Genomic DNA, 20,428 nt, shown 5'->3' with positions numbered 1-20,428 from the left:
TCATTCTAATGGACGAAAGAATTATTTTTTTGCTTTTATATACAAAGACTTGTTCTTCAGAACAGCTTTCTATGAACAAGGAGGATTAAGAATATAGTAAAGAATATAAAAAACGAGTATATAGGCCTGGGGTAGTTAATCCTCCTTGCTTTTATTGTTTTAAACCTTTTGTCCGCTGGCGCGCGCGCGCGGGATAACATGTTGAGTTTCGATTTCACGATCGTTTTTCCCGCCTTTTGTTTTCCCGCGCGATTTTTGGCGCGAGAAGAAAAAAACCCCTACGGCAATGATCGTTGTCTATATAGTTGAACGACACTTTTATCGTCTTACTATTATCGAAAACTCATATAAATTTGATATGCCCCATATTTTAAATTACTTTATGCTAATTTGTTTTTGTTTATATTTTAATCATCGAAGGTTTCGAACCAAATAAGGTTTTGCGAGAACTTTAGCGTATGCGTAAAATTAACTTCATTGGCCAATTAATAGAAATTATTCAGAAAAAAACTTTCGCAATTCGGAGTTTTTTTTTTTTTTTTGCAGGATGCAATTAAGTTGTCCGTCAGTTGACAATATATCGTACGTTTCTATTAGTTAAATAATTTATGGCAAATCGATAAACTGACAACGCTGTAACTGTTGGGAACTGGGAACAAGGGAGAGAGCGTAGTAGAGATAGTTTTCTGACATGTCGCGTAATTTCAGTTATTCTTATTATATAGTTGGAAATAACACACTTTAATTACGTGAGCGTGTGCCGCGGTAACGACAGAAGACAGATTCCCACGACGTTTATTCCGTAAAGGAAATCAACAGGTGTCGCTTAATATCGCGCGAATTAGAAATAATGTAGTGAAAGGCGCTCGGGAAATTATTGTGTTAAAGAGATACTCAAAACTGTATGGGTACGCCTACGTTTTTATCTGTGAACTCGGAAGAAAGCTAGACATTTAAGCCACCCTTTTTTTTAAGATCTAACAATGTAGCTATTTCACACACGTCCAGTCTTTGTTTTGTATTGGTTATACGGCAACTAACGTTACTTACAGATGCTGCGTGATCCTCCGTTTAACATGGAAACTTCGTCATGTTACCTCGTAAAACAGACTAGAGAATTTTACCTTTATTTCATATATATAAATAAATATAAGTATATATATATTTGGTTCACGCCGTAACTTTTCTGGAATAATTAATGGTATATTTTTTTCATACAGAAAACTAGCTAGATTCATGTTTTATTTATTGAAATTTGGCACTATTTTTCGTCGTAAATAAAAGTGTTTTTTTTTTTTTTTTTTTTTTTTTGCCGTAACCCGATATATTTTAGGCAAAATTCTGATGTATTAATATTTATGGAGTATAATTTTAGCTTGGATTCACTGACTTGAAAGTCAAGGTAGTTATAGTATGTTCAAATTGTTTTATTTTTCTGTGTTCTGGCGAACGCGGTAGTTTTTTGGTTGTTAGGTAAATTTTATGGTAGCGCCAAGGAAGATCTAAACCCAGGTCACGTGGTACGGTTTAAGATGAGACAGAAACAGAACGAGGTGAGTTTTCTAACTTGAAGAATCTGGAACAATTATTGCGCGTGGGGAAAACCTTCAACCTTTTATTATTGGTTTGGTTTCTTTTGCTTTTTTGTTAACGTGGAATTCAAAAAATGGTTCGTCTGCGTCACGTGATAAGTTAAGTTGTTATTTGAGGGAGGAAACATCCTTTCGTTTGAACCCGGTTATTATAAAAACTAATTATTGGTTATTGGTTTACCTGTAAGCTCCTCAAATTTGTATACCTGAACCAAATAGACGAGAAAGACAAAAATTAAAACAGAGGGGCTAATCACCACCTCTCAATTCTCCGAGATACGATACACAGATTACCGGTTATGTTTAATCTCTAGAAGGTACAGCTCCCGTCTAATCTAATTAGTGTAATAGAGCTTTTTTAATTAGATATTGTTAATTGGAACGGTGGAAGAAATCTCGTATTTCGTTTTTAATTGGCTTTAATTTTTCGTGTACAGAAAGTATGTTAGGTTCGTTGTTTTCACTTTCTCTTTTGGATGAAGAAGAAGCTAGGCCTAGGCTTTTAAAACTCGTAATTTTACAAGCACACACGCATGCAGGTAGTCAATTTAATTAACATAAATAGTCAATCAGCGGCGCCATTTATGTTCAAAGTTTAGGAAGATATTCTGAGGGAAAGTTAAACTTCCAAAAATGGGCGAGAACCAGATCGCATCATTCTTACGGTTGATTGACTTTTGTACTGTATATCTTTCCCGAATTCACTTTCATATATATTGGGTACATATCACTTTGTTATACTTTAAAATATATAGGCTTAAATTTAATGATTTTAGTATATTTCCTGAAATGAAAAATTGTCTCTTGCATCGAGTCGGTCGCTAACTTTAGGGGAAAAGTGTCCCAGCACCATTGATGATGGGTTTTGAATTTTTCTCATCGGTATCATTTTATTTATTTCTTTTTTCCTCTTTTTATTCGCATGGTTGATTTGTAATGCAAGCCTTTAATGAGATCCCCGAAACGTTTATCTCCTATTTATATTTATTTTTATAAATATTTTTTGGCACTTCAAAATACTTGGGATGTAGATTAGGCTAATTATTTTATTTGATATAGCTTAATTAAAATATAAGTAAAGGTTTTTTATCGGCGTATTTCTGTTATCTACACGTGAAGTTTTAACTTGAAGAAAAGGACCATGTTCGAAACTTTAATTTTCTAAAATATCGCTTCGAATTGTTTATTAATAATTAAGGTATGAAAGGTAATTAAAATAAGAGTCATCTTTAAAGTTTCGATATTAGAAAAATAATATATTGTAGACGATCATAGAATATTAATTATTGAAAATAAAAACACCCAATTGCATGATGGGTAATACCCCTATTTATTGAATAAATTAAAAACATCCTTCAATGAATAAATCAAAATTTTCCAAATAAGTTACTCAATCCTCCCGAGACATCTCGAGGCATTTATCGCCACGCCCCCTTGTTATACGTTTAAGCCTTAATTTAAATATTTACTTAGGTTGATAGGGCGGAGAATTACGTCGCTTTGAACGAATGAGGATTGAGTTTTGTGCCGAAATAAGTAGAGTCATTCTCCGAAACATTTTTGATGATCCTTCGCTATTACGAAAAACAGTGTTAAAAACATCGTCTTTTTAATGTAGTCTTGTAGAAACACCAGGAAAAATTGACGCGAAAACTTTTTAAAGTAGTAATTTCGCAATGTAATATGCTAAGTATTATTTTACCGTCCGTCTTTATCAAAAAGATCTGGCTGGTATTAATTTCTTCCGGTACATGTACAAATACCTTTTTTAAAGGATAGATGAAATGAACGTCTTGCGATAACTTTTGAAAAGCTAATTTTATGGGGAAAACTGGGAAAGAAATAACTTACGATACAAAAACAACGGAGTATGCGATAGTCAGACATTAAGATGTGGATTGCAGTACATCAAAGCGCCTTTCAAAGAGTTGCTAGTCCTTTTTAGAATGATTGTAATCGTAGGGATGGTTTAAAAGTGCAGAAGAACCTCTTAAGATAATGATACAAAATTCATCTCGGAAAGATGATCCATTTGAAATGATTTCAATTTCCCTTTTTTAAAAGAAAAGATGAAAAAAGTGTTTTTGAAGATGTAGGGTGGCATTTTACCAATCATTTTCATGGCATGTTATACAATGAAGGGTTTGGTGTGGCTGGGATAGGGAAATTATTAAAAAGTCTCGACGTTAACCAAGGTCGTACGGATGTAAGGAATGTCAGGGCCTTGCTAAATTTCTTGGCTCTTCCCGTTTGGCGTAATGGAGTTTCGTAAGAAAAAAAGAAACCACCGTGCACCTTGTAATCAAAGGGCTGAATATATTTCTGTCCTTTCCCCGTTTTCCATTACTAATAAATGGGTTTTCTTCAAGAGAGAGAAAGAGAGTACTTAGTTTTTCCTCGTTGAATCTCATCTTCAGACTAGACTAGACTAGTAGGTTAGGCTTAGCGCGCCCCTCCTTCAACTAGTAATTATTTTAAAACATTTTCAAAGAAAGATTTCTGAATCAGGAAATCATCTTCGGATTTTCTTAACACACCTGGTTTTAATTAAGTGACTGTAGATTGAGTAATAAGATTTAATCCTGATTAAGATGATGGTACGTAACGTTCAAGGTTAACGACAGGAAATGAACTTGGTATAAGTACTGTAATTACCAATATACCGGTAAGATTTCGTAAGCTATCTTGTTTTAACTAAAAGCAAAAATTAGTTTGAGTGGTACTATCAGTTTATTATAGAATTTTGGTGCTAAAATACTCGTAAAGGTAAGATTACCCAAATTTATTTGTAGGTTATGATGGCTTAAGTGGGTAATAATTGCCTAAAAACAGTTTTAGGTTACTTTCTCTTTAAATTCTGCGCAAATCCTTTGAATCAGAAATATTATAGAGTTGATACTGGGAATACTAGCTCAACTGAATGAGCTAGTAGTAAAGAATGGAACTTTACTACGATGTAGGCGGGTACTTTGGTATGTTAGGGCCATAAAGGGATACAAGGGATACGATACAAGCTCCACCTACATCTAAAAGTATCATAGCAACGTAATATGAACCCCTTGTATAATTTCCTGGTTGAAGCAAATTCCCTATAGACTTACAGAGCCATCTATGCCCTTCTTCTGGAACTATTTTCATCACACTTTAGAAAAAAAACTGTTTAAAAACTTAAATGATTTATATTAAAGGCGTGAATCGTGCCTGTCCGTCAAGGGGAGAAAAAAACCTTGAGTTAAAGAGTGAAAAGCGTTTCGTTTTACGGAGATCCATTTTGCTCAACGAATTATTATTTTTATTATTTTTTTTTAAAGCTCAAATTTTTCTATAGGAAATCATTTATCATAGATCGCCTTTTGTATGGCGTTTAAACAATTAATCACGAATCGTTCAGTCGAGAAGAAAAAATAAAAACCGAATCTCCGTTTAACTTTTGAGGAAGAATATTCATCAACACTTGATTAAAAATAAAAAGGGAGAAGCTCCCTTCACGAACACTCTACTTGCTTGAAAATTTTTAAAACTAGACTGTTGGGAGAGAGTGAGAGAGAGTGAGTTAGAGAGAGAAAAAGAAAATACAAATCTGATTTGTTTTTCCGGAGAATGTCTCACGAAAAATGAGAGTTTATAAAGAAGAGTATCCCTTACTTTGTTTGACCATAAGTGCATAAGATATATGTTGGTCATAAGTTTGTCACTGGTTTCAAACTGGAGCTTGTCATGAAGTGAATGAGGTAGGTCTTAGATTCAGGGTAAAGCGAAGACGCCTGGTGAGGCGCTACTGTCAAAGGCTTAGTAATGAAGACTAAATAGGACCTAGATGGAACTTGGTCCTGCAAAATTAATTAACCACCAAGTGTAGGACTTCAATTCTCGCTTCCGTCGTTCTCGAACTAGTTATCTCGAGCTGTAAGCAACTCTCTAGCATTACGAAGTATTGGTAGTGTTATCTTGAGAACTACAAAGTTATATGTTGTTATTCTCAATTTAGTTTCGTAATTCAAAGGTATACTACCGCTTATTGACTCTTAGAGTAAAAGGGATAATCAGGAAAACTCCCAAATCTATGTATATTAAGGGGTTGTTCTCGAATGGATCTATGGGCAATCTTTTTATGTTAAGTGGGCGTTATTTAAGCGTGAATCTCTTATAATTGAAATAGACGATGATGTATATGGGCCTTGGTATTTTTATTTTTTGGTCTTCACGATGTATATACGGTTTACACGATGTATTGGGTTTTAACCTACTTATTAGAATAACATTTGTTACAACTATAACTACAACGCCTGTATAGTGAGTGATCTTTTGACTGGTACTAATTTAGAAGTAAATAACTAGGACTATTTGACTGTTATCGATCGATGCGAGTTCACAAGGTTTAATGACATAATAAAAAAAACGTAATTTTCCCCCTTTCTTTCTTGGCGTTCGTATCTATATCAAATCCTTAATTATCATATAATTGCAGTATTTAAATGAGAAATTAGAGCTCGACGACTTAATTACAGCGTTTTATTTCAGGCAAAAGTGTATAATATTTATTTGAAAGAAGTGGGAAGACATTAAATAAGTTTGAAGGCAAGTAAACGTACTCTGAAATAATAATTTTATACTTATGTTATTAAACTCTCAATAATAACACACTAATATTTAAAAAAAAATTCTGAGCCGCTTTCATTGAGCGTGCATAATTAGCGGCATCGAACTCGCGATTTTTAATTGGTGACTATAACTTTACGCTATAAATTTTTTCGGTTTCGCACGAAGTCTCCCAATTCTGTTTTGTACCGTACGACACTGGTGGTACCAACCCGCGGTAGTCCAGTCACAGTCTATAACCTTGTTGGAACCGTGATATTAAACTTAAAATAACGAAGGAGAACGCCTTAATTTAAATATTCCGGACACCTCACACACCCTGCCCTATACGTGTACTTAAATTGTCTCTGTTTTTTGTACCAGTCTCGCCTATAGCTTCCTTGTATAATAACCTTGAATTCTTTTAAGAGATTTGCTAAATTATAAATTAAATTTTATAGACGAGAAAAATATTACGTGTTTAGATAGATGACTGTTTAAAGGCATATAGGAGCGAGGCCAAGGATGGGGGTTTTTTTTTAGTAGTTTAGTGGATAACGCAGTTGCCAATAATTCATCTGTAAGTGTAAGAAATCAAATTAAAGTAATCAATTGTTTCATCATAACTTTTCTAAGAGAGAGAGAAAGAAAAAGGATAAACGCCTCTAGAACTTGAAGATGAGAAATAAATCTCTCCCGCTTATACATCGTGTTCTTGACACGGAATTCTCGAACCCCTCCCTCACTTCACGTTTGTTTTAAATCTTTTCTTGAGGCGCATGCAACATCACGAGAAATAGTACCTTACTAGCAAGCCGCAAGGGGATATGAAAAAATCAAAAAACTAAGGAAAAAGAATCGGTAGCTCATCTTTTTTATTTTTTTTCTTACAACTTCTCTTTGACGGCTTACACCTGTTCTAAGAATCTGTGGAATGGGATTTACCATACCTTCACGAGTAGATAAAAGAGAGTAAGGAGTTGGCATTCGGTATTCGGCGAATAGCGAGCGCTTATTTGAAGAAGAGCGAGTTATTCCTTTCTCTATATGATGAGAACGAATATTTGCCGAGACGTTGTTTCGTCTCGTAAGACGAATAATCGACGAGCGCCTTGGCAAATATGGGGAAACGAAACATCGGTTATGAGCAAACTTTTAAGTTGTAGGATCCGGTGATTTATTCGAGATTATATTTTGTAAAGCATCTTCTTTTTTCTTTCAATTGTATGTGAGTTCGTAATGGAAACCGGTCCTATAACTTCTTCGACATGCTCGTGAAAAAGGATTACGAATATCATGTTTTTTTTCATTGCATTGTAAATAAATCAGTGTTTCATTTTGCAATAGAACGGTATACTTATTACGAAACTTTTTACGTTGTTGTTGTAGATCTTTAATTCATTGAAACAAAATGAATGTTACAGTTACACTGTTTCAAGTTGTAAGTAGAAGTAGTATGACTTCATTATAAACATTCCATGAAGGCCGTCTTCACATTGGAAGAATTTACATTAGACAAATTTGAAATCAACGCGTACGAATATTAAACACCTACAGCCTTTGTTTAATATTAATAATTGTTGAACATATTCTTTGTACTGTAACGAATCACGCGTAAAATTTTAATACCTTAATTTATCTGTCAATTAAGAAATATCTGGGGTGTGCGAAATGGAGAGAAACACAAATTAGGATTTCGATAGAAAGTGATAGTTTTTGTGTGTTGCGAGCCACATCCCACTGACTGTGTGTCTGTCGGTGTGTTGAACACACTGTGTTCTCATTCCGGATGGGCACGGGTGATCGGAGTTCTTAAACGAATGAAGCGTAAACGAGACTAGTTTTCGCTGATGACTCGAAGTTTGTTTAAATCGCGAACAATTGGACACCACCCAATTAGACTCTATAGTGTTTTGGTGTGACACAAACCCTACCCCCCCCCCTGCGTAACGAATCCTCAATGTAAATTTGCAACGGAAGGACTGTTGCGGAAAGTGTGTCGTCTTTCTTCAAGCGGAAACATAGACGATTCAGTTTTTTTGTGACGATTTCGAAATGTACCAAGGCTTAATTTCTTTAATTTTATTTTTATTTTTTTTTTACATTCAAGGGAAGGTAAATTAAGCTCTAATTAGTTTCTTAAATACTAGATCGAGTTAGGCCTAACTGCTTTTAAATGCCATTGAAATTCAATCTTAACAATGAGGGAAATACTTTGGGGACAGTTTCAGATGCACTTTAATTGTGACTAGTTAAAACCAGTATCGTAATTTGTCACCGTAATTATTGTGTTTAAATAAACATATCCGTGACTTTTTTCTTCGACAGTTGGTTTTAAAAAATAACCGCATTGGTTAAGTTGCAGAACCAAAACTTCGTTGGAGAAAGTTCGGGCTTCCTAAAGTTGTTTCTGGATTGATTCCAAAGCATGAGAAACGTCAGGTGTCCCTCCGTGTTACTACGCGTTATTGTTGCGACATCTAGGGTGTTATGGCTTTCAACTTATTTGGTAGGCAAAGGGGGATTTAATTAGAACTTATACGGAAGACGGTATATACATAAATAAAACTGCGAAGGGGGTTTTATATAATAAAGGGGTGGGGTCACGCGATCTAACCATGAAAGGATAATTGCAAAGCCTGGCTAATTACGAAGGTACTTGTATGCTCAGCGCGTATCGAGCGGTGGTATAATAGTACAGTTAAACACTTCTCGTCCCTGGGATCTACTTAAAGAGCGCGTCCCTTGTGTGGCCTGCCCCTTGTTTACTCTTCGTGAGCCCCTATAAATATATACTCTCTTTATGGTTTGTTTTATGTCATGGGAAGCTATTTCTATTATCGCGACCATTTAACTTAATGGCTTATTTCGTTCTTTTCTAGATTCAACAACGATCAAGCGACCGTTTCCTCCGCTTCGTACAATTCCGACGATAAAGAGTACAAGTGCAGTCAGTGTCCCAAAGTCTTTAACTGGAAGAGTAATTTAATTCGACATCAAGTCGCCCACGACGAATCCCGTCGTTACGTTTGCGAAAATTGCAAAAAGGTCTTCACCGATCCCAGCAATCTTCAACGTCATATCCGGTCGCAACATATCGGAGCCCGATCGCACGCCTGTCCCGAATGCGGTAAAACCTTCGCCACATCCAGTGGACTAAAACAACATACGCATATTCACAGTAGCGTCAAACCGTTTCGCTGCGAAGTTTGTTTCAAAGCTTATACGCAGTTCTCCAACTTGTGTCGCCATAAGCGCATGCACGCTACATGCCGCATGCAAATTAAGTGCCACAAGTGCGGTCAAGCATTTTCGACGGTAACTTCTTTGTCGAAACACAAGCGATTTTGCGAAGGAGCATCGGCGGCCGCCGCTGCTACCACTACCTCTTCGACTACTACTACCGCGGTTCGGAATTCCCTCGCGGTCGCCACCTCGAGTGACCATCAGACGACGGTCACTTCCACCGTCCGCGACACTTTGCCTAACAACGCGTCCAACAACAACAACAACAACCACCATCATCACCATATCTCGGGCGCGGCTTTGTCCGGACAGGTCTCTCGGGACAATGAGAAACCTTTGCCAATGAGCGTTGGCCCAACCGCAACGACGAACCCTTTGTTGTTCTACCCTCGGCCAGGGTTTCCTTTCTACTCTCCGTCTCTGTTCGGTTACAATCTCTTTTCGGGCCCCTCTTTGCCCACCCCTCCTCCTCTCATTCCCGATCCAGCCTTGCTCGCTCGGAGCAATTCGATCCTCGAGCACCATCAAAATCCCAGTTCGGTATTCGCCGCCGCCGCAGCAGCCGCGGCGGCTTTACAACCTCTCAACCCTTCGGTCAACTCGCAAGGTGTCAAAGGAGAGTTGAACTTTAATTTTAAATTAGAGAAAAAGAATTCGGAAGGCTCCGAATCGGAAATTTCGGAAGATCTCAGTTCTTATACGGGAGAAGACAATTCTTCGGCCAGCGAAGAAGGAGAGTCGGAACGCGAAGACAGTCCTCCTCCTTCGAAACGTTTGAGTAAGACGGGTGATCCCTCGTCACCCGCCAACGCGCCTTTACCTTTAACCATAGACACAACCACGGCGCCCCCCGTGGTCCTAACCCAACAGAACAAAAACATGTTTGCCGGTTCGAGACAAGGATCTCCTCGTCAGGGCACCGTTTGCCCGGAAACGGCGGCTATCGCGCCGGTTATGACCTCGAACGGACTTTCGTCTCGTCATTCCCGTTGCCCCTCGACCGCTGACGCGGACATGCCCTTTGACCTCTCGCGAAGCAAGAGCAAGATGCCTCAAGAAGATTCGCCCGAATACAAATCGAAGGTGCGCGATGATCGCAAACTCGACGAACAACCTTTGGACTTGCGCGTGTCGCGGAAACGAGCACCGGCCCCTACTAGTCTATCGCTGTCAATCGCGGAAGAAGCGAATCGCTTTACTAAAAGTCCACTATTTAGTCCCGGCGAATTAGAGAAGCGTATTCACGAGTCGCGCCATCACATCCGAGAACAAAGCGGGACGCTACAAGGACACCATCATCTTCAACAGCAACTTCATCAGCAACATCAACACGGACAACCGCCAGCGCCGCCGCCTCATCATCTGCGAGGAGAGGGTCGATCGGGAGCCAGCCCCGTCCCTCCTCATTCGCCCAATAAGTTGCATATGGCGTATCCACGACCTATTTATCCCATGTTTCTCGACAAACCGCCGTTCAACTTATTCGCTAGCCCCGAACGTCTTTTGGCCCCTTTTCCACCGCGGTATCCTTTTTTAGGGCCACTCTTGGGGTCGGGCAACCCCTCGTTCGACCTGATGCGTGCCCACATGGACAAGGTGGCCAAACCCATGCACGACATGATGATCCCCCACCTGAACAAAGCCAAGGAGCGCTACACGTGCAAGTTTTGCGGGAAAGTCTTTCCGCGCTCGGCCAACCTGACTCGCCACTTGCGAACCCACACGGGGGAGCAGCCCTACAAATGCAAGTACTGCGAACGCTCCTTCAGTATCTCGTCCAACCTTCAACGACACGTCCGGAACATTCATAACAAAGAGAAACCTTTCAAATGTCCACTCTGCGATCGCTGCTTCGGACAACAAACCAACTTGGACCGACACTTAAAGAAACACGAAGCCGACGGACCGACCATTTTGGACGACAATCCTCGAGTCGGTTCTCGTCACAGGGACGACAAGGATGACGGGTACTTTGACGAAATACGAAGCTTCATCGGCAAGGTGACTGACAAGAAGGTACTTGATCTCCAACACGCCGCGGCTGGATTCTTCTTAGGGGGACGGTATCCTCTAGATCCCCGCGATCCCATGATGATGGCCAAGCTAAACGGGACTGGCCCATTACCTCCGGGTCTGTCTTCGGCCGCTGCTATGGCTGCCGCGGCTGCGTCCCACGTTCTTAATGTGGAGAAAGATTCCGAAGATGACTTAGATGACGGAGGATCCTCGCCGAAACGAATTCGAAGCGACAGCTACCAAGACAACGAAGACGATGACATCGACGAGGACGAAGAAACGGAAGCCGATCAGGACCCACCATCTAGGGAAAACGGCTACGACTCTTCGTCCCCCGTTTTTAACGGGATTAAAGGTGAAAAGAGCCCAGCGTCCGGGGGTGAATCTCCCGAGCCGGTGACCCCTAAAAAAGAACTGACCGTCAACGGCATCGCGAATAACAACACCAAAGAGAGACGGCCCTCGGATATGTCTAGTAATTCCGAAACGGACGAGGACATTGCCGAGAACGTCAGCGAACGTTCCGGCAACACTACCCCGGTCTTGACCAAAAACAAATCACCTTCTCCAGCTCCGACACCCGTATCAGTCGTAGACTAGCTATAAATTAAATTTACCAACTTAATTAATATAAAAAAATAATTAAAATAGAATTTGTTTTTCTTTCTATGTACAGAACTTTGCACCACTATAATTAATTAATATAACCTTAACCAAGCTAGTCAGGTAACGAATAAGGATTTAAGTACTTGAAAAATATACGCCAATTTCGTTAAGTTTTTTTTCGGTCGAGTACTTAGGACTGAATAACTTAACGTTCCCCCATCGCCCACATGACATATCGCAAAAAAATAAACCAAGGCGTTTTTCTACTTGATGAAGAGACTTTCTTATCACGCGGGACTTTTCACGTGAAATACTTCTGGATATTAAAAGAAAAAAAATTCGCTGGTGTTATCGACTTTGGTTACGGTCTTTAATAAATAAATAAATAAACATTTGAGAACACTACGCTATAATAAAAATTTGATAGAGAAATAAGAATATTCCACGTAACTTTATTTCCCTATTGTAAAATGATCACCTGATTTTTAGGGAATTTTTATTATTGAACTTTTTTCACTTAAATGATATTTTGTTTTTGGGGTAATTAAATTAAAAGAAAATTCCAGTTTGTTTTTAATTAAAAATATCTCATTACGGCAATCTTCACTCGAATTCCAACATTTTTATATTATTAACTATTAAATTAATAACTTTAAAAGTTTAAATAAAAACATCGCTCATTCACAATTACACTATTTACTTTTTTTTACTATAAACAAATATATAGGTTTGTTTATATATATATATATATAATAAAGTTTATTATATATTTGACCAAAAATTCCAAAGACTTGCAAAAAATATAAATAATAAATAAATAAACAAATATCATGTACAAAACTAACACAATACGTCACACATTTATGATAGTCAAGTCCTCAAACCAATTGACGCGAAAAAAATAAAAAAATATTAAGAATAAATACTTCTTAGAATTTAAAATATTAAGAAATAGATATAAAATTAATATGTAAATGGTTATTTATATTTTCCTTATTTTTTTTTCATAATGCTTTTGTTTCTTTGCTATTTTTTTTAAAAACTTTTTTATAAGATAAACCTTCATCTAGCTATAACTATTTTTAAATTATTAGAAGAAAAGTGTGGGGAAAAATTGTCACACAGACTAGTGAGGCTTTGGTAAAGATTATACTCGGTTAAAACCTTAGAAGGTATTTTCCAAGATTCTAACCGACTATAAAAATGAAAGAAAATTTGTTTTTTTAAGGATTTGTTTAATTTTTTTATATAAAAATTGTTCTGAGCTGAAAATTATTTAAAAAAAAATTTATTTCCAAAGTTTTTTAAACAAAGAAACGTTGGATAATTCAAAGAATCGAAATTTTCGTCCGTCACTTTCAATAATAAACAAAAACAAAAAATAAAAATGTTTTTTCAGTCCTTAAAAAAAAAGGTTAAACAATATTTAAAAATCCATCCATAACTTACTTCATTAACATAATTCAACGCGATCAACTTTAAAAATGTACGGTTGGTGCCTTAGGTACTAAACTATAAAATCCCCGTAGGTACAAGTTGAAACATTTTTTAAATTTAACACTCGTGACCTAAGCCTAAACATTTTCAAACTTCTTATCGCGCAACATTTATGTTTTGGTTTTTTGTCAAAGCCCATAGCTAATTTAAATGTTTACAAAGGGGAAGTACTATCGTAAACATTCCATTTCATTGTAAATATAGGCTTTAAAAACAACCATATGTCTATCGAATTTAAGAAACAAAAATCGAAACTAAGATTTCAGCCATTTTTCACGTACTCGCCTAATTTTTAATTTTAAGAAGAAAAAAAAAATATTTGTTATTAAACTTCACGAGCGATGAACACTGTTGATAATAAAAATACTTGTACAGATTTGTGATTAGTAATAATGTTAAAGAAGAAGAAAATTAAAAAAAAAAAAAAAACTCATATAATATATATAGGTTCAATGTGCGGAAATAAAAATCATTTTTGTTTTCGCAAAAGCGTAATTTCATTGTATTTTAAATATTATTAATAATAATAAGCCTACATTTTTAATTAGTAGCGCATAAATTAAATTATTTACTAACCCTTGGTTTTTATGAATTTCGAAATTTCGCGCGCTTTTACATTTGATTAATGCCACGTGATTAGATGCCGTTTCTCATTTTAATTTTCAGTGATGTAATATTGTCGGAGTGAGAATGAGAGTTCCCTTAAAAAGTACCATAAATTGCAGCTAGTTACCCTTTAATATTGCTCCATGGTGTCAGATTGCGCGAGGCATTTGACCTCGTCATGACCTCGTATAGACGATTCTGAATCAATTTACCCATCACTCTCATTTGAAGTGAAATTTTTCAAAGTGAAGTTAGTTAGCTCGTCGCCAATTTTTGTATCAAATAAATGCCAACGTTACATTCCTGGCCGTTATTTAAATTTAAATAGTAAAAATTAATTAAGTGAGATTAATCAAGTATTAGGAATTTAAATTTGCAATAACCAGCGCGGGTTCAATTATTTAGCAGTAGATTAAGGGTGTGTGTGCTTGTCAGAAATTGAAAAACCAGTCCCAAAATCGAATCAAAAGAAGCAAAATGATCATAGTTTCCCACAGTAGTCAAAGTGTGTCGAAGGTTAGCCGCGTTAATCATTTGGAATTCACGTTTTTCCTTCGAAGGATACGAATAGCTTTACAACCCAATGGGAAGAATCACGTTAATCCCTTGCAAGACACCGTAAGAAAAATCAAAAACAAAAATTCAAATCTCTTTGAAACAATCAAAAAGGCAGCCACACCGAATGAAGAAACAAGATATTACAATTACGTTTTTGGGCTAAACATCTCACCGTTCTCATGCGAGTAACTCACGAAGTAGCCTTCAGCGGTACACGCAGTAAGTTAAAAGGGTTTTTGCTTTTATTTTAGCGATTTCGCAATGAAATTTCAACAGTAGGACGGTATTAGAGTGGACTAGGGGATATGAAAACTGGGAGATTCTGAAACGAAGGATTCTAGTACATCCCCTACGCTCACTTGTACTTGAGTCGCGATTCTGGTCCTCTATGGAATTAAATAAAAGTCCATGATATTATAAATGAAGGGTGGTGGATCGTTTAGCGAGTAATTAGGGTTGTCTGTTTATCCCACATCTCCCCCACTTTTCAAGGGTTTGAATCAATCTATCTTGATATTAATAAGGTAGTTAGAAACTCCGTATGTGGTTCCATTTACACGGTGTTGGATTTGCAATGATGTTTCTATCTCGAAAGATAGGTATTTTCCCGTACACACTCAGGGGCTTTCGTCACGTTCTCTCGAGATGGGGAAGGTCGAAGGTCACTCTCGGTAGCTCCCGGAGAAGAGCACCCATCTATTAGGCCTGCTGGAGAGAATCGTCTAACAGGTTGCCAAGTATCTCAACCCACCCCGTATCCCCCCATATTTTTCGTTTCTCTTTCTTTGTATGAAAAAAGTATAAGCTACGACATTCTCTTTTCCAAGGCGCCGCGAATCGTGACTTAACCGTTGCCTAATGGTTACTCTGTTCGCTCCCATTTTTACGTCGAAATTCCCTGACCTTTAAGTCATATTTTACCCCGAATTGTACCCGTAAAAACAGTTCCAGTTCCCAGACGCGCGGAAGTTCAAAGCCTAAATCTCTTTCATCTTTGCTCCTCTCTACATAAACTGGCCAACTCATCTAGAACCCCTTTGAAATTTTGAGAGTCCATTGTTGATGTTCTCTGAGTTGGCCTATAGAACCCCTTCAAAATGTTGACATTTCATCGTTAGTTTTGCGTTAGTTTTGTTCTGAGCTAGCTTCTAGAACCCCTTTAAACGTTGACAGTCCATTGTTAGTTCTATTATCTATATGCTTGGTTTTGAGTTTGTTAGAACCCTTACGGTTGGAATTCGGCCTTTACACCCTCGATTAGAAGCGTTTAAATCACGTGGTTGACGTTGTTATCCTTGCAGCGTCGTGATGGCGACTTGGATATAATAAACTAACTTATCTGCTAATACTATGATTAAGAAAAAAAAACCAAAACACAAGTATATAAAATGAAGAAAAGAGTTATTAGGTTAGCTTGGAATAGCTATTTACCCTACCCGGAAGTCTCTGCAGCTATCTCACACGGCGTTTCATTGTTTGAGATGTGGTCGTTGCTGCTAGAATAAAATTTGAGAACCCCACCAATTCGCCGCGGGGCGAAATTCTTATCCATCTCCCGCCAAAATCTCAACCCTCTCCAAAACTTCTTCTGGTGCTGGCTGCGTGGTTATGGTTACCACAAATCATACTGCAGTGGTGTTATCAATCTAACGGATTGTCTTCTAATTTTCCATTGTAGCCTGCACGACGTCTTTTTGTTTGAGAAAACCCCTAAAGCATTATGGGTCTATGAGTGTATTAATTTATAGTCTAGTTTATAGAGAAAGTGCATGCTTTATACGGAGGGGGTATTTACTCTTGAGTGTGGTGTATACGCTTGATTAGTTTTGACTTCAGTTTCAGTCATTAGCGTTGCGGTGTCTACCCCCTTGGGTTATACTTAGGAACGATCTGAGCTTCTGATTTTGTTTTTTACTAAAAATGGGCGAGTACCTCATTCCTGGACTCCGGTACTCGCCATCCTTGGGATCGCCCTATTCCTAGATTAAAATTAAAAGTTATCATTTATTAGTTTTTCACTTTGAAACCTCTTGAGCTTGGGTTGATGAAGATCCAATTATTTAGTAACGTTGAATAGAAGATCGCCTGCTGTATGTTATCTATCATTACTTGTAATCCAACAGGACCCAGGAAGGAAATCACGAGCACGGTACTGCAACCATAAGCCCCAACGGTAGACCCTAACTTTCAAAACAGGGTTACGATCATAATCAGACCATTTAACTATTAAACACAAAAGAAGAATGCCTTGATACCGTCTGTATAGTCCGAGCTGGTCATGGGGGGGGGGAGAAAGGGCGTTCAGCTATACCCCATTACAATTGAAGCCAAGTCAGTCAGTCCATGCTTACGTTAAACCTGATTGTGCGGCACGTGCCCTTTGCCGCCCTCCTAACATCAAAAGCACCCCATCATATCCGCCCATAAAAGAAATTAAATCCGTGGTAAGATATCTTTGCGAGGAAGAAACGACGGTTAATATAAATCCGATTTTAGACCGGTTATACATAGCAGAGATTTTAAAGATATTAAACTTAAGACTTAGGCATAGAATGAATAGAATAAAATAAAAAGGCTTATAACCAAACGATATGAAATCCCTGGGAAGCGGTTTTTGGAGATCAACGTCGAGTTAGCTAAGATATTTCTTTGACGCAATTCTTTAAAAATGTTAGGGACCTCGTTGGCCATCATTTTTAGAGGTCTTTCTTTAAGCAATCGTGGTAGAAACAAACGTCAAGTCTTTAGTCTTAGAGTTTCAGCCAATTATTGGGTAGACAGGGTATATATATATAGTTTATCCGCTTAAGTACGGTTGTATCAAAAGCAAATTGAAGTAACGTAAAGTGTTGTTTAACCTCTGTGTTTTGTCGAAAAGAATTTAAATACTTTGTAAGAACATTATAAAAAAGAAAATAACATTATTTATTTCAATTCGTACTTCTTGTATCTATCTTTCTTTTTAATTTCAAATATGGATGGTTACAAAATCCTTCAATATTTACGCTTGACTTTAAACCATTTACAACGAGTATTATTCGCCCTTCGATCTCCTCAAATCAATCAAAAAAGCTTCACCCCACCTCGCAGCTTGGGATTCTGATTGGCAGCTCTAAGCCCTTTGAATTAGAAACGCGAAATTTTTCATACCGATCGAGTCTTAAGGATGCACCCGGCTCTCGTTTCTCAAACCTGTATCACATTGAATCATAGTCAATTATTGACAGGTATGTTCGAAGCGGTTATTAGGAGCCGAGGAAGTAATTTTTTAAATGGTGCTAAGCCTAATCGAAATTGGTTTCTGCCGCTGTGGCTTCGACAAATCGTTCCTTCGAAGGTGATTGAAACTAACAAATCCTTGGAAGGTATAGACTTTGTCTTTATTGGTTTGTTTCTGGTGTTGGCCTAAACAAACCTTGCTTAGCCTAACCTAATCAAATCTATCCCAAGTCTAACCTAACCAAATCTTTCCTAAGCCTAAGTTTAATTTTTGATTAAATTCTCGAGTCAACTTTCTATAAAGAAAAGGATAGTAAGAAATCGTTACTAGTTTTCAAACATATTCGGGCAGAGAGAAAATTGTTTGAAAGGAGTGATTCTGTGAAGCGTGAGCGTGTTAATCGTGATGCCAAGTGGTGACCCTGCTCGCAGCCAAAACAAAAGTAAAATCGAAAGTGCGTAGTGTTTTTGCTGGAGGGAAGAAAGAATGAAGACAAATGGTGCTTCCATGAAGGTTGGATAAACGGGCCATTGTTTTGAAACTGGGCGTACGGTAGCAGCCGAAAAACACCGATGAAATAAAAAGGTTCGGTGGCGGCTAGCTGAAGAATCGGCCCACGTTATGGGTCAATCGTGCGTCGTGCCCAGCGCCCACTTTCAACTTTAAAATGGCCAAAATTCAAAGAAAATCTTTAAGCCTATTTTGAAGCTTTTTTTTGTTATTTTCCGCGCTTTGACAAATCATAATGCCACGCGCGTTCTGAATATATTAAAATATGTCACGTGGTAAGGGAATAGGTTTGGCGCATTATCTTCGTAATTGGTTATTTGTCACGCGTATTTTTAAACTGTCGGCAAATATCATTAAATTATTTTAATAAATGAAGAGTCGTTAATTTTGGGTTTTTACTGAAATATCGGGGTTTTTTTTTATGATTAGCCGGTCACTTTAGATCGTCTTTAATATATTATATTTAAATGCCGTCTTCCTAAAAACTGTGATTTTTAAAAACAATAGATTCAGGGTCGACTGTGTCATCTTTAAATTTTAATACCATGTCAAATAATTTATATTTATTAAGGTCTTATTAATACTTTATCTAATGTCAGTCAGTCTGATTTTTCTAATGACTTATCGAGAGACCAGTTTTGTTTCGGGAAATATAATTGAACGCCGACTCTTATTCGCCATTAACACTTCCAAATAGGTGCAAATTACCGTAAAGATGTCCCTTTAATTAGACAAAAATTATATATTTAATTGGCAGACAATGGCGTGAAGTACCTTATTGTTTACGCGTATTTTTATTATAGTGAGGATCAACTTGGCCTCTTTAAAGAAGAGTTATTAAACTATGCAATTAATTAATTATTATTTTAGTATAGATGATGATGAGATAAATAGAATTATGGAAATATAAATGCCTTTTTAATTTAAATTACTATTTTGGGAGAGACATTTAATAAATCCGAGCGATATTAAGGATTTTAAAATTTTTAGAATTATCATGCAGGTCTGTTTAATTTATTGACAGTAATTATTCATTTATGCTATTATTAATTTGAGTAATCCGCTAGAGTTGGGAAGCAATTAATAGAATCCCGGATTTTTAAAGGATTTCCCTGACTGTTAAAATCATTTCACCTAACTAATGTTGTGGTATGTAAAAATGACTAGGATCATGAACTTACAAATATATTAGATAGTATACTGCGTTAAAATGTTGAACTCCTAACTATTTTATAATTCCCTGACATCCAATTTTCAAAATCCCTGACTTTTCCAGGTTTTTACCGGAATTTCCAGGTACTGGATGGTGGCAACCCTGTCCTTTTTATCCCGCCAAAGAAAGTGTTGAATCACGTGCTTGTACAAGTTCTTGAGCGAGGCTGGGTTAGCTAGGGGCTAAGGTGTGGCACCATTTACGAATCCAGGTCATCTTTCTTTCTTGTACTCTCTCACTCTCATCTTACACCGCCAAGCACTTTCTTCTATACTGTCCATTTCTTCATCAAGGGAGAAAAATATAAAGTAATTTTATCAAAATTATCTCAGGTTGGGTTTGTTCGCATCTCTTGAAATATTTCAACGCTTCGTGATGGCGAAGAAAGTACACCTTATCGTACCATTGTACCTTCAGGCTAGAGTTATTAACCGATATATTTTATTCCAATAATTCGGAAGATTTTAAGCGTTGCAGTCAAAATTCTTCGGGCTAAAACAACTTGAAGAGAAAAGGGAGTTCAGAAGACTTCGTGAGAAATTGGAGCAAATCTTTAATTAGTCAAATCACGAACGAAGTAGCTGGGATACTACACTTGGCACATGGTCCTTTTTTTCATATTTCAGTGAGTTATTTCAAAAATAAACTCACAATTTTAGAGCATATATTATAAATATAATTAGTCGAACGTGGTTACGAGCGAGGGGCTAACCACTGTCAGATTCTCTGTACACCGATTACGGATTAGGTGTAACCATTTTAGCATTGTCAAGGGCGGGGATTTTA

The 20,428-nt window shown here is 37.3% G+C and overlaps 1 protein-coding gene across 3 annotated transcripts in view; it reads left to right on the top strand.

The window, feature by feature from the left end:
* The window catches only part of LOC149702399 (uncharacterized), a 180,920-nt gene extending 166,890 nt beyond the window's left edge, over positions 1–14,030 (top strand). For all 3 annotated transcript variants that reach the window (XM_089866198.1, XM_089866197.1, XM_089866196.1), the window contains one exon: positions 9,053–14,030. In XM_089866198.1, the coding sequence (XP_089722324.1) occupies positions 9,053–12,032 (2,980 nt within the window). In that variant the 3' untranslated portion in view covers positions 12,033–14,030. The remainder of the gene's footprint in view (positions 1–9,052) is intronic.
* The last annotated feature ends 6,398 nt before the right edge of the window (positions 14,031–20,428 follow it).

This window comes from Phalangium opilio, unplaced genomic scaffold, assembly GCF_054372755.1.
Source record: "Phalangium opilio isolate 3A_F unplaced genomic scaffold, DU_Popi_V2 ptg000017l_1, whole genome shotgun sequence".
Classification (NCBI taxonomy): domain Eukaryota; kingdom Metazoa; phylum Arthropoda; class Arachnida; order Opiliones; family Phalangiidae; genus Phalangium; species Phalangium opilio.
This window is presented reverse-complemented; position numbering and strand designations above follow the sequence as displayed.